This window comes from Mastomys coucha, unplaced genomic scaffold (genome assembly GCF_008632895.1).
Source record: "Mastomys coucha isolate ucsf_1 unplaced genomic scaffold, UCSF_Mcou_1 pScaffold14, whole genome shotgun sequence".
NCBI classification, from domain to species: domain Eukaryota; kingdom Metazoa; phylum Chordata; class Mammalia; order Rodentia; family Muridae; genus Mastomys; species Mastomys coucha.
The window spans coordinates 85,926,775-85,942,057 of record NW_022196896.1 but is presented as its reverse complement, the minus strand read 5'-3'; the positions used below and the strand labels follow the sequence as shown (position 1 = coordinate 85,942,057).

The 15,283-nt window shown below is 40.1% G+C and overlaps 1 protein-coding gene across 1 annotated transcript in view; it reads left to right on the top strand.

The window, feature by feature from the left end:
* Positions 1 to 15,283, top strand: part of Sumo1 (small ubiquitin like modifier 1) — a 37,131-nt gene that overhangs the window by 6,833 nt on the left and 15,015 nt on the right. Inside the window, exon 2 of the mRNA XM_031368982.1 lies at positions 10,324 to 10,398. Coding sequence (XP_031224842.1) covers positions 10,324 to 10,398 — 75 coding nt within the window. The remainder of the gene's footprint in view (positions 1 to 10,323; positions 10,399 to 15,283) is intronic.

Genomic DNA, 15,283 nt, shown 5'->3' with positions numbered 1-15,283 from the left:
TTGCTTTTGGATTGATTAGTAAGTAGACCGATAGATCTTAGGTTGAACAAGTATACTGCTAGTTTTTTGTTTTTCATGAAATGAGTGTGGATAAAGCTTGTATTTGTGTACTGGGTAAGAGAAAATGTAGAAAGAAAACATATTTTATGTTTCATTAGTCAGCTTGTGTTACAGGGCCATTTACAAATGGGGGAATAATGGTTCTGTTTTGCTTTGCTTTGGGATTTGGGGTTTTTTTTCTGTGTCACCCTTGCTGTTTTGAAACTTGTCCTTTAGACCAGGTGGCCTTAAACTCAGATCCATCACCTGCTTCTGGCTCTCAAGGGCTTCTATCAAAGGCTGCACTTGCACTATCTCACGTGGTGAAATGATGTTCTGTTTCATTTTGTTGAGCAAATTTAAGTTTTCCTTGTGAGGGAGGGAAAATAGATACTGTGTAAGTGATTAACAATGTCTGCCATATCTCCACATTAGCTTGATTATGCTTTTGGATACAAACAAAACAGTTTGTTCCAGGCTTTACAGAGATCTTACAGTCTAGGCCCAAAACAGTATTTTTATACAAGTAGCAGCAGATTTTCAGCTGCAATTTTAAGTTCTTGATAGTCTGTGGTATTTAGTGTTAAGCCACAGTTCAGGGTTATAATGTAATGTAATGTATCTTGAGTGTTTGACTTAAAGTTTAAATGCATTTTTTTAGTGAAAATTTTTATGGAAAATGTAGATGTGTATATAATGTACCTCATATGTTCATATCTTTTTAAAATTTATTTAATTAATTTATTTTTTTATTTTTATTTTTTGTTTTTCCAGACAGGGTTTCTCTGTGTAGCTCTGGCTGTCCTGGAACTCACTCTGTAGACCAGGCTGGCCTCGAACTCAGAAATCTGCCTGCCTCTGCCTCCCAAGTGCTGGGATTAAAGGCATGCGCCACCACTCCCTGGCTCTTTTCATATTTTTTAAATCCATAGAATCCAGCAACACTCCATGTTATTTTTAAGCCAGTCTCAGGCATCACGTATAAATAGGGCTTTAATTTTTTTTGAAATTATAATATTGCAATTTCTCATTTCTTCCTTTCAAACCTTCCCTTTTGCTCTTTAAAATTTGTAGCCTCTTTTTTTTTTTTTTGGTTATGTGTGTGCATGTGGGTTCCTAAGTACGTAAGTACAACTTGCACCATCTGTATATTATTACTTGTATGTATGTTTTCAGGGCTATCCACTTGGTATTGGATAACAAGTTGGTCTGTTTTTTTACTAGGGAAGACTGTTGTTCCCTTCTTGGCATTCCCTTGGTAGTTGTTCTCTTGAGCACACCCTCTCCTATCCACATTACCATTTCCATTGCGCTCATCCTTGTTCAGTTCTTGTTTAAGCAGCCATGGGTATGTAGCTTCTAACAGTTCTAGGAGACAACAGTCCAACTCATAACAAAGCTTGCAAAGGGTTTTTTCTTTCTTTCTTTCTTTCTTTCTTTCCTTTCTTTTAATATACCCACAATACTGTGTTCTACTTCTCTTTTTTCCTACTTCTCGCTCCTTTTTTTTTTTTTTTTATTTTTTTTATTTTGGTGAGGGGCAGAATCTCACTATGTAGCCCTAGCTGGTCTAGCAGGGCTGGCTTCAAACTGCAGAGATCAACCTGAATGCTAGGATTAAAGGCCTGTGCCACCAGACCCAAGCTTCATATCCTGCTTTTCTTCCTTCCTTCCTTCCTTCCTTCCTTCCTTCCTTCCTTCCTTCCTTCCTTCCTTTCTCTTTCTTTTCTTTTTCTTTTCTTTTTTCTTTTTTTGGTTTTTCGAGACAGGGTTTCTCTGTATAGCCCTGGCTATCCTGGAATTCACTCTGTAGACCAGGCTGGCCTCAAACTCAGAAATTTTTTTTTCTGCCTCCCAAGTGCTGGGATTAAAAGAGTGTACCACCACTGCCCAGCATTTGTATCCTGCTTTTCAAAAGGAAAATATTTTCAGTAATTAAATAGATATAGGGGAGATGGCTTAGCAGTTAAGATCACTGGCTGTTCTTTAGAGGATGCTGGTTTGATTACCAACACCTACAGGATGGCTTATAACTGTAACTTTAATTTCCAGGGGTCCAACATCCCTCTTCTGCCTTCTGTGAGCACTGCATGCATATGGTATATAGACATGTACAGGCAAAATACCCTATGTATATATGTATGTATGTGTAAAATGAACTGGGCATACCTTTTTAATTCCAGTGCTCAGGAAGCAAAGGCAGTAGGATCTCTGAGTTCAGGGCCAGTCAGGTTTAGTTCTGGGACAGCCAGAAGTATATAAAGAAATTTTGTTTCAGCTGGGCAGTGGTGGTGCACGCCTTTAATCCCAGCACTTGGGAGGCAAAGGCAGGAGGATTTCTGAGTTCAAGGCCAGCCTGGTCTACAGAGTGAGTTCCAGGACAGCCAGGGGTATACAGAGAAACCCTTTCTTGAAAAAAAAAAATGTTTTAAAAATTAAAAAAAAAAAAAGAAAAAAAAATTAATATTTCTCCAGAGTCTCTCCTTTTCCAGTAAGAATTATCAGTCCCCGTGTAGCTGAAAGGACACCAGTTCTAGATTAGTTAAATGAGATTCTCTGTCCGTGTGACTGAGTTGACTGTGCTGACTGCCAGAGTACATCTTTGTGAAGATCTTCTGATTTGAAATAGTGCATTATGACTCTATGAATTTTGTACACTTATAATACAAAGTCTTGTATTTTCTTATTTTCCAGTTCAGCTCAATTCAGTTCCCAGAACCAGCCATCTGTTTCAGTGTTGTTCCTTGGAGAGAACAGTTGATAGAGCTTTAGTTCCTAGTAAATTCTTTTACCTTTTTGGTCATGAGGATTCATTCATTCTTAATCAACGAGAGTTGATTAAGCCCTGGAAATTTATCATGACTTTTTTCCTGCTCTGTTGGCTGTCTACTCTCACCAGTCAAGTCAATCTGCTTTCTCTGGAATTGTCCTTCCTTTGGTGACCTACTGTCCCAGACTTAGATTGAATGCTTTCACTGTTTTGTAACTACTATGCTGCATTATTCTGTATTGTCTCCTTTTTATTTTATTTTTTTTAGACAGAGAAGGAAAGAGCATAGAAGACACTGAGAACTGGAGACCTCTTTTTTTTTCTCTCTTTTTGTGTGTGGTCTTTGTTTTCTAGACTGTCAGTAGAAAATAGACAGTTGCTGAGCAATTCTAGTACTTTTGGGAGGCAGAGGCAGGTGGAGCTCTGATTCCGGTCTAGCTAGCCTGGGTTCCGGGACAGCCAGAGATAGTGAGACCCTGTCTTGGAAAAACTTTAAAAAGAAAAGAAAAGAGACAGGGTTCAAGAAAAGGGGCATGACTGTATTAAGGCTGTTGCAGAAGTGGTAGAGATGTTCACTTTTTTTTAAAGATTTATTTATTTATTATATGTGAATACAGTGTAGCTGTCTTCAGACACAACCAGAAGAGGGTGTCAGATCTCATTACAGATGGTTGTGAGCCACCATGGGGCTGCTGGGATTTGAACTCAGGACCTTCAGAAGAGCAGTTAGTGCTCTTAACCGTTGAGCCATCTCTCCAGCTTTGAGATGTTCATTCTTATAGTGGTTCAGTGATTGTAGAGAATGAGATGGACTTCAGAGCCACTGAAAATTATCACAAGGATGAATGACTAAGTAGGAAATATAAGAGAAACCAAAGATAATCTCAACAAATAATGTTTGCTATAGTCAGATGAGTCTGTATGGTAATTCTTGTAGTTGTGAATCCAGATGAGTTTGTTTTTTGTTTGTTTGTTTGGTTGCTGTTGTGATTACTAGCTTAGTGGTGAGAGTTCAGCTCAGAACTTTTTGCATACCAAACTTTTTTGCCCCTGAGATAATGTAGTTAGTCCTGTAGTTTGTTTTGATTTTGGTTTTCAGAAAAAGGAATTAAGCAGCAACTGAAGTGAAGGTAGGAACTGAAGCAGAGGTCTTGGAGGAATGGAATGCTGCTTACTGTTTTTTTTGTTTTTTGTTTTTTCAAGACAGGGTTTCTCTGTCTTGTGCCACCACTGCCCGGCTCAGCCTGCTTTCTTACATAAAGCCAGGACAACTTCCTCAAGGGTGGCATTGCCCACAATGGGCTGGGATCTCCTGAATCAAGAAGACACTTGCCACTGGGTGGTGGTGGCGCACGCCTGTAATCCCAGCCCTTGGGAGGCAGAGGCAGGCGGATTTCTGAGTTCCAGGCCAGCCTGGTCTACAGAGTGAGTTCAGGACAGCCAAGGCTACACAGAGAAACCCTGTCTCGGGGAGAAAAAACAAAAAAGACACTTGCCCACAGGTGATAGAGGCAGTTCTTCAGTTGAGGTTTCCTTTTACCAGGGCACTCTAGTTTGTATAAAATTGACAGTAGATTAACTAGCACAGTATCTATTTTAGTTAGGGTTTTACTGCTGTGAACAAACACTATGACCAAGGCAACTTTTTTTTTTTAAAGACTTATTTATTTGCTTTTATTTACATGAGTACACTGTAGCTGTTTCCAGACACATCAGAAGAGGGCATCAGACCCCATTACAGATGGTTGTGAGCTACCATCTGGGAATTGAACTCAGGACCTTTGGAAGAGCAAGCAGTCAGTGCTCTTAATCTCTGAGATATCTCTACAGCCCAAGCAGACAACTCTGATAAGGACAACATTTAATTGGGGCTGGCTTACAGGGTTCAGAGGTTCAGTCTGAAGGCTGCTAGCTGCTTACTTACTTCCAGGTAGCTAGGAAGTGGGTCTGACAGCCCATATCCACAGTGACACACCTACTCCTCCAGGGCCACACCTTCTAATAGTGCCACTCCCTGGGCTGATCTTATGCAAACCATCACAGTATCTAAGAGGTAGGAAGGAAGGAAGCAAGGAAGAAAAGCAGAAAATTACAGGTCAACATTTAAGGAAACAACTAACTGAAATGAGAAGTCAGTGAGTCTTGGAAGGCAGAGATGGAAAAATTTGAGTGTCCTTTGGACTTAGCATTAAGCAGTCTTGCTGGAACTGGTGAGGGCAGTGTTGAATGGGATGTTGATGCATACCCCAGATTACAGCTAGTAGAGAATAAAAGTTCCCATAGCAAATACTGACTTGTGAAATTTTGACAGTAATGGAAAAATAAGGATAACAGCTGAGAAGTGAGGTAAAGTGTGACTGCGTGCAGCCACACACAATCGGGTCTTCTGGAATGTGAGTCAGAGCCTGAAAAATTAAGGGAACTGGAATGTGGGGAGGGGTTTAAAAAATATGAGACTGAGGCATGGTGTGCTTTCAGTCTTCCATCATTATTCAACTCTGTTTGTTACCAGCAGGTAGGTAGAGCAAAACCCCTCCCGCAAGTCTATTAGCAACTCTTGGCAGAATCATCATCTTCATCTTCAGGAGGTGGGACTTCCGGCATAACAGGAACTTTGAGAGAGGCGTGGCTATTAGCTGGAGCTTAGAGAAAGGCGTGGTGACTATTTGTGGCAAGGCAAGGTCTGAAAGAACCAGCACTTAGCTGAAGGAGGGTCACGAAAAGGGTAAATATTTTCCATGCAGGATATGTATGAATTGTAATAGAAGCATTAAAGGAAAATAGCAGTTGCCGTTCAGTGGTGGTCCATGCCTTTAATCCACTTGGGAGGCAGAGGCAGGTGGATTTCTGAGTTCAAGGCCAGCCTGGTCTACAGAGTGAGTTTCAGGACAGCCAGGGCTATACAGAGAAACCCTGTCTCAAAACAAACAAACAAACAAACAAAAAAAAGATGGTGGTTGGGAAAGGTGGGGGAGTGTGTTGCTCAGGATGGATTTGAGGTTTCAAAACTCTAGCCATATAGTTCTGCCTTCCATGTGTGGTTTGAGATGTTCTTGCCACCTTTTGCTCTACCATCAGTTTTATGAATTGCCTTTCTTTTGTCAGTTGCCTTTGTTGTGGTGCTTTATCGAAGCAGTAGAACAGTATCTTTTGGGGGGGAGGGGGAGTTTCGAGACAATTTTTCTCCGTGTAGCCCTGGCTGCCCTAGAATTCACTCTGTAGACCAGGCTGGCCTCAAACTCAGAAATCTGAGTATCTTAAGATGAGAGACATTAGCCAGTAGTGAACAGATTTCTTGGGTTTTAGAAAGGAATGTTGAGAGAAAAACGTAGTTAGTGATTGAAATGTTGTGGAGGTTGTGTTTACACCGTAAGATATTAAAAACCATCTATGCTTTTTGAGTATTCTAGAATCCAAGAAAGCTGTACTTCAGAAGTTCCTGACGTTCTATAGATGATTGATTAGAGGACAGGGAATTTTTTATTTGCTCGTTTGTTTGTTTTTAAAGATTTATTTATTTATTGTTATATGTAAGTACACTGTAGCTGTCCTCAGGTGCATCAGAAGAGGGCGTCAGATCTCATTACAGATGGTTGTGAGCCACCATGTGGTTGCTGGGATTTGAACTTAGGACTGGTGTTCTTACCCGCTGAGCCATCTTGCTGTCCCAATTTTTTGCTTCTAAATAGGCTCTATAGCTTCCCTAACCTAGGAAATGTATATGGTGCTATATTGCTGCTAGGGAAAGGGGCAGGTATCTTTTTTGTTTGTTTTTTAAAGATTTATTTATTTGTTTTATGTGTATAAGTATACTGTAGCTGTACAGATGGCCGTGAGCCATCATGTGGCTGTTGGGAATTGAACTCAGGACCGCCCAGGACCACCCCACTTGGTCCAGCATAATACACTGTAGCTGTCTTCAGACGCACCAGAAGAGGGTGTCAGATCTCATTACGAATGGTTGTGAGCCACCATGTGGTTGCTGGAATCCGAACTCAGGACCTTCAGAAGAGCAGTCAGTGCTCTTACCTCTGAGGCATCTCACCAGCCCAAATAGCCCTTTCTTTTTTTAGAGGTTTATTTATTTATTAAATGTAAGTACACTGTAGCTATCTTCAGACACTCCAGAAGAGGGCATCCAATCTCATTACAGATGGTTGTGAGCCACCATGTGGTTGCTGGGATTTGGACTCAGGACCTTCAGAAGAACCAGTCTCAATTTTTTTGCTTCTAAAAATGGGCTCTATAGCTTCCCTAACCTAGGAAACATGTATGGTGGTATATTGCTGCTAGGGAAAGGGCCAAGTATCTTTTTTTGTGCTAACTTAAAACTTCTCACTGCCTCTCTTTCCAAAGGAAGGAGAGGTTTGGTTGCTTTTTATTGCCTTTCATTACAGAGGATAACCCTTTGCTCTCTAGATACAGGAAGAGGCAACTCTCTATTATGACTATAAATTCATAGAAATGTGGTAAGACAATGTTTGAAGATAGTCTTCTAGTATTCATATGTAATACTGTCCAACTAAAGAAGATTAAGGGGCTGGAGATGGCTCAGCGGTTAAGAGCACTGACTGCTCTTCCAGAGGTCCTGAGTTCAATTCCCAGCAACCAATGGTGGCTCACAACCATCTGTAATGAGATCTGATAGCCTCTTCTTGTGTGTCTGAAGACAGCAACAGTGTACTCATATGTAGTAAGTAAATAAATCTTTTTTTTTTTTAAAAAAAAAGGTTAATTTTGCCTGCTGCCATAATACTCAGCAAACATTGAAAGCACTGCAAAATGAAAATCAGGAATAATGTTTCATACTGTCTTTTGTGTCATCTAAGCATTTCCTTGGGCCCTGGACTGGATCTTGGAGTAGAAAGTCTCTTGGAGCTTAGTGTGCTTAGTCACGTGCTCCTCTTCCTCCCACACCTAATATCATAGAAGGAAACGACTGACTGCCTAGCTGACTGACTGACTGACTGACTGACTGACTGACTTCCTTCCTTTTTCTGAGCCAGGGTTTCTGTTTAGCCCTGGCTGTCCTGGAACTCACTCTGTAGACCAGGCTGGCCTTGAACTCAGAAATCTACCTGCCTCTGCCTCCCAAGTGCTGGGATTAAAGGCGTGTGCCACCACTGCCCTGCTCATTTTGTTATTTTTATCATATACATCTTTATATTTGCTTCCTCTCCAGACACGCTGCTTTCTCTCTTCTGTCTCTGGTCCCTTTTCTCCTTCTCCATATATTTCCCCTCTGCTTTCATAATACATATACTCTGTTACCCTCTCTTGTTATTCCCCCACTTTGGATCTTTCTTACCCTTTTCTAGTCCCCTTTATACATATAAATGTCAATTTCAGTCTAGATTATACATTTGAGAGAAAACATTAACCTATTGATTGCCCTTTTTTCAAGTTTTTTCTTTTTCTTTTTTAAATAAAAACTAGATAGTAATTGCCTTTTGGATGTATAGTTGGCAAAAATTCTCCCGTTCTGTTGGCTCTTCTCACTGTATTGAAAGTTTTTTTTTTTTCTGTGCAGAAACTAATTACATGCAGTACTTTGTCAGTTCTTGGGATTATTTCCTGTGTGATTGGAATTGTGTTTTGTACATTTCTTTTTTTTTCTTAAGGTTTGTTTATTTATTTATTTATTTATTTATTTTAAGTACACTTGCTGTCAGAGGAGGGCATGAGGCCTCATTACAGATGGTTGTAAGCCACCATGTGGTTGCTAGGATTTGAACTCAGGACCTTTGCAAGAAGAGCAGTCAGTTCTCTTAACCACTGAGCCATCTCTCCAGCCCCTGTACATTTCTAAATGTTAGAAAATTTTAGTAGTTTCAATTTCAGTTTACTAGCATGTGCTGTATATGTTCTCTGTTCAGTGTTTTTTTTATTATTTTAGTTCAATTATTCAATCGTTCAATTATTTTTTATTATTGTTGTTTTGTTTTAAAACAGGGTTTTTCTGTGTAACAGTCAGTCCTGGCACTTGTTTTGTAGACTAGGTCCCAAACTCACAGAGATCCACCTGCTTGCTTCTGCCTCCCAGAGTTGAGATATATCTTAGTGAGTGTGGATTAGCTTCTTTTTGACACAGGGTTTTCATTTTGTATCCCTGGCTGGTCTAGAACTCACAGGAATTCATTGCTGGCTGGATTAACTTCTTGGGGGGGGGCACTTTTAATCTTAACTGTATAAGAAATTATAAGAACAATAAGTCATGTTGAATCAAAATTTCCTTTATACAAAGTATTAAAATAAAATTGCATCTCTAAAGTGAAATCATAGATATACAGTTATAGTCATTAAGTATACATTAAGGAGAAACATCAATGGGGCAAATATATGAATGAAGATACTCCTGAATTTCCTCATTTCATTGAGCATCAAAAACCACCAATCTTTTTTTTTTTTTTTTTTTTAATGTATTCATCATTGATTGCTCTCTTTAGACACACCAGAAGAGGGCATCAGACCCCATTGAAGATGGTTGTGAGCCACCATGTGGTTGTTGAGACTTGAACTCAAGACCCTTGGAAGAACAGTTAGTGCTCTTAACCACTGAGCCATCTCTCCAGCCCAAAACCTCTAATCTTTTAGTCCTTTTCTTGTATATTATTCTGTATCCACATTCTCTGCATCTGATTGGATCCCTGCATTTTATTTCATTTTTGATGTTGACACTCTTCACAAATAATATATTATTGGTTGCAGCTTTGGTGGTTGAACATCTTTCTGGGTATCTACTGTTAGTGCCTCTCAAGTTCGAAGAAGAGTCCCTTCTCTGTTAGATTAACTTTTTGAATTAGTATGAATAACAGAAGAATGTTTTAAATATTTAAATGTGATGGTTGAACTAAAAGTTGTTTGGGGGGCTACTTTTTTTTTTTTTTTTTAAGATTTATTTATGTGTATGAGTACACTGTAGCTGTCTTCAGCCACACCAGAAGAGGGCTACAGATCCATTTACAGATGGTTGTGAGCCACCATGTGGTTGCTGGGAATTGCACTCTGAACCTCTGGAAGAGCAGTCAATGCTCTTAACCTCTGAGCTATGTCTTCAACCCCTGGGGTGTGGGGGGCTACTTTTATCCACTGTTAGTGGCATTTTCCAGGACACTGTTTCAGTAAAAATGACTGAGGTGCTTTATTCTAACTTAGTCTGCTGATTTTAGGAGATTTGCAATAAGCTTTTATTTGAAATGAGTTTGTAAGTCTTTTGTCTTTTCGAGACAGGGTTTCTCTGTGTAGCCCTGGCTGTCCTGGAACTCACTCTGTAGACCAGGCTGGCCTTGAACTAAGAAATCCGCCTGCCTCTGCCTCCCAAGTGCTGGGATTAAAGACATCACCACCTGATCTAACTTTCTTGTTCTTTAGTGAATGTGGGTTTGAATAATAAATGAGTAGTGGAGAAATTAATGCTCTCTGGTGCATAGTCTGTTACCTGGGGGGAATGTAATGGGTGTTCATAAGTAATTAATATAGTATTTAGGAATCTTTAATCTGGAAATTTCTTTCAGGAGGCAAAACCTTCAACTGAGGACTTAGGTGATAAGAAGGAAGGAGAATACATTAAACTCAAAGTTATTGGACAGGTAAGTTTTATTATTTTTCTACTTTGACATTCATTCGGTATGTGAACACATAGGAAAAATAGTAGGTAAAACAAGTTACTTAAAAATTGCATTTTTACCTGGTGGTGGTGGTGCATGCATCCCAGGACTTGGGAGGCAGAGGCAGGTGGATTTCTGAGTTCGAGGATAGCTTGTTCTACAGAGTGAGTTCCAGGACAGCCAGGGCTACATAGAGGAACCCTGCCTCGAAAAAACAAAAAAACAAAAAAAAAAACCAAACAAAAGAAACTGCATTTTCACTTATTGTACACCAATCTGTTAGAAGTAAAAGAGGCTGATACTGTTTGTTTTCTTTTTGTTTTTGAGACAGGGTATTACTATGTAGCCCTTGCTTAGTCTTGAGCTCACTTTAGTAGACTAGGTTTGCTTTCAAACTATAGAGATCCACCTGCTTTCCCCTCTAAGTGGTGGAACTGAAACATGAGCAACCACACCTGGAATATGTATGAAATACACACTTACCATCATAATATGAGACTTCTCCACATTCTTGTAACTGTAAAATGAGTGCCACCCCTGTGAGAATTTTATTTATACATTTCTTTGATCATTGAGAATATTTTTGGTGGGAGTCTGATTAGTATGTGTGTGTGCTGTAGTAGTAGTTAGTGGTGGTAGTTGTGTGAATTGAGTCTAGGGTCTGGCACTTGGCCAGGTAAGTATTCTACCACTGAATCTTATCCCCAGACATCCTTTTACTCTTATCATTACTATGAGTATTGTGTGTATGTGTGTGTGTGTGTGCGCGCGCGCTTGCATTGTACATGCTCAATTGCATGTGCTTACGCTCACATAGTGGAGTCAGAGAAGGCTGTGTTAGGTGTCTGCTCTTCCGCTTTACCTCGTTCTCTGAGAGAGACAGGGGTTCTTACTGCTCCTGGAGCTGGCTTATGGCCTCCCTCCTCTTTCCCATAGTACTGAGGTTTGGCCTGGCTTTTATTATTTCTTTAGTGTTTGTCCTAGGACTTGTACTATTTTGCCCACAGAACCTTTCTTTTTTTTGAGACAGGGTTTCTCTGTGTAGCCCTGGCTGTCCTGGAACTCACTCTGTAGACCGGCTGGAAATCCACCTGCCTCTGCCTCACAAGTGCTGGGATTTAAGGCGTGTGTCACCATTGCCCAGCCTTTGTTTGTTTCTTGAGTGGTGGGATTAAAAGCAAATTTTGCAGGATATTTAATCATACTGTGAACCCCAAGATTGTATTATTTACTGGAAAAACCTCTTTTTAGTTGTAGTGTGGCTCAGCCTTAGCCCACATCTTTAATCCAGGAGTTTTCTGCTTGAATATTGTAAACAGTATTAAATAAAGTCAAACATAGGTCAAGAAAAGAGCAAGCAAGCAGTTAATAGGAAGCAAATGTAGGATTATTAAAAGCCAGAGAGGCTGGATGGTGGTGGTGCACGCCTTTAATCCCAGCACTTGGGAGGCAGAGGCAGACGGATTTTTGAGTTCGAGGCCAGCCTGGTCTACAGAGTGAGCTACAGGACAGCCAGGGCTATACAGACAAACCCTGTCTTGAAAACCCCCCCCCAAAAAAAAAAAAAAAAAAAGGCCAGAGAGAGTAAAAGGGAGACAAGAGGATGGATAGGGAGATGCACAGGAAGTAGAAGGGAAGGATATTCAATTTGAAGGAGGTTATTTGAGACAATGTGAGGGAGATTGCTGATGGAATGTCGGTTAAGGAGGAAAGTCAGATGGGTGCTTTCTCTGCCTCTGAGCTAGCAGGCTTACCCCAACATCGGGCTCCTGAATCTTCATTGGTAAAAACATAGGATTGAAAACATTTGGTGCCCCAATGCCTAGCACAGTCACACAGACAAAGAAATCATGCCAGCTGTGGACAAACTGAGAAGCCATCAGATTTCACAACACTTGGGAAGTACTCAAGGAGAAAGTTTAGTAGTATTAAAAGGAAAAATCTTTCCTACATTAAAGGTGGAAATATTGATAGAAGACATTAGGATCCTGTGTAGTGCTACTTTAGATGGTTTGAAAATAGAAGTAGAAAATGAAAGATAAATGACTTCAGATTGACATAATACTGATTATCATTTTTATCAGTCTGTAACTTACATTTTATCCTTAATAGCCATAGTGGGTTTTTGTGCCAAATATGAGAAATGGATTGATAAGATACAAACCTTAGAAAGACTTAAAGATGAAAATAAGAAAAATACTCAGATACAGACAGAGGAATTTCGACAAGAACTTGCCATACCACCACATGATGAAACTGGAGGGGTGGCCCAGGATTGTTAGAAAACGAACCTTAGTTTATGCAGCTGCTATACATGACCTACCAGCAGAAGATAGGCATAGCCCCACTCCCATCCCCAAGGTTATAAAGAAGTTAAGTGGAATCCTATAGACAAGATTTGAGGAGATTTAAGGAAGTGGTAATTTTTTATAGTTTGCTCTTACCCTATGTGAAACAAATATTAAATTCATGGGCAACTTAAAATAGAATTATCCTCTAATACTGGAGAGATTTGGCAACAGCAATATTGGAAACTGGTCACAGTGGTGAACATGATGGAAAGAGGAAGCAAGAGCTATAGAACCATGAAATAGAGCTAGAGGTATAGTATTTCCCAAGATCAGTTGCTAGGTGGAGGTCATTATGCTGCGTTTCAAAAGCTGCTTGAATGTGATGGTCATAACATTGGCACTTTGTCATTTAGCAGCTTTAAATGCTTTGGGAAAGGTTGAAGTATCAGGAAAGAGATCTGAGTTATTTACTTAAATTATACAAGACACAAAAAAAACCTTCAATGACTTTTTGGAAAGATTGACTTCAGCTGTAAATAGAATAGTATCAGAAGTTAGACAAATATTAATTTAATTTTTGGCTTTTGAAAATGCCAATTCAGGATGCAAAAGGGTGATTAGGCCTTTAAGGGCAAAATCAGCACCAGTAGATGACTGGATTAGAATATGGTTGATATTGGATGTCACATTTATGATGATACTCTGACAGAAGAAGTGATTTCTAAAAGCTTTAAGAAAAATCAAAATGTTAGATGCTTTAATTGTGATAAACAAGGTCATTTGAAAAGGGATTGTAGGCAAGGCATTCCTAGAAACAATGTTTTTTTCTAGAGATAATCCAAAAAGAAGGCTCAGCCTTCTGGACCATGCCAAAGACACGTCAAAAGGCTGGCATTGGACTAATGAGTGCAGAACAAGAGACAGGCTAGGTAACCCTTTGCATCGGGAATGCCCTAGGGGGCCTCCCACAGGCTCTGATAGCGAATTCAATTCAGTCTTTCCCTAATAGTATTGGAGAAACTCATCTACAGACCAATTAAAAGATTTAATGCCTGCTGTTAAAAACAACAACGCTCTGAGCTGGAGAGATGGCTCAGAAGTTAAGAGCACTGGCTGTTCTTCCAGAGGTCCCTGGTTCAATACCCAGCACCCATATGGCAGTATGGCAGTTCATAACTATCTGTAACTCCAGTTCCAGTGAATCTGGCACCCTCTTACCAACATACATGCAGAAGAAACATCAGTACACATAAAAATAAACTCTGGGTGTGTGTGTGCACTCACGCACACGTGTAAAAAACACTGCTCTAAAAATAAACACTGCTCTGGGTGTAATCAAGGACAGACTAGCTTTAGTAGATAAAACAAAAAAATTGAGGAGAGACTAGAAGCAAGTGTTTTGGCAAACTGTTATAAATGATCAGAGATCAAAGCTAACAAATACAAATAAAGGGCATTGAAATTGAAGGTTTAGTTTACACAGGAACAGATGTAACAATAATTTCACCAATTCTTGGCATTCAGATTGGCGTCTTTACAAGGTAGGGATTCTAGGGATTGGAACTTTATTTCAGCTGAAGCAAAGTGCAAGATGGGTGAAGTGTATAGAGCCAGAAGGACAAATAGGAAATTTTCAGCCATATGTGGCTAATATAGCCATGAATTTATGGGAATGTGATTTGTTGCAGCAATGGAAAACACAGATTAATATTCCTCCAATCTCAGAAACAAACTATAAGATAAAGAATTGTTCTGAAAAAAAATCTTTCTTTTTTTTTTTTTTTAAGATTTATGTATGTGAGTACACTGTAGCTATCTTCAGACATCCCAGAAGAGGCCATCAGATTTCATTACAGATGGTTGTGAGCCACCATGTGGTTGCTGGGATTTGAACTAACGACCTTCGGTAGAGCAGGTAGTGCTCTTAACCACTGAGCCATCTTTCCAGCCCAAGAAAAATCTTAAAAGGTATTATCAGACTGGAGAGATGGCTCTATGGTTAAGAGTACTGACTGCTGCTCTTAGAGGTCCTGGGTTCAATTCCCAGCAACCACATGGTGGCTCACAACCACCTGTTGTGTGTAGTTCCTGCTACCCGTGTTTTAAGTTCCAGGTAGACTGTACTACTAGCCCCCGCCCAGAGAATATTGGATCTATGGATGAAAAACAGGCACATACACGTAGCTTAATTTCATCCTGCCTTATTGGCTCAATTGCTGAGTTTCTAATCTTTCATGGCTAGCATACCCTTCTTAATAATCTTAGCTCAGTACCTCTTAATTTGCCCTTAGCTTAGTGTCCTGGTTACCTCTCCTTGTTCAACAACCCAAAAGTGCCCTCAGCCTAGTTGCATTTCTAATCTCCCACCAGGAGAAACTGCCTATGGCCACTCCTCCTGAGATCTCACGTGGCTGGTCACCTTTTCTCCCTCTGAAGCATGGTTTAATCCCCCTTCCTCTTCCTTCATCTCTTAGCCTGCCTGTGTGATTCCAGAAGTCCCCCCTCTTTCTGTCTGCACAGCAATTGGGCCCCTAACTTCTTTATTGATCAGTCAAGAACCAGTCAGGGAATAGGAC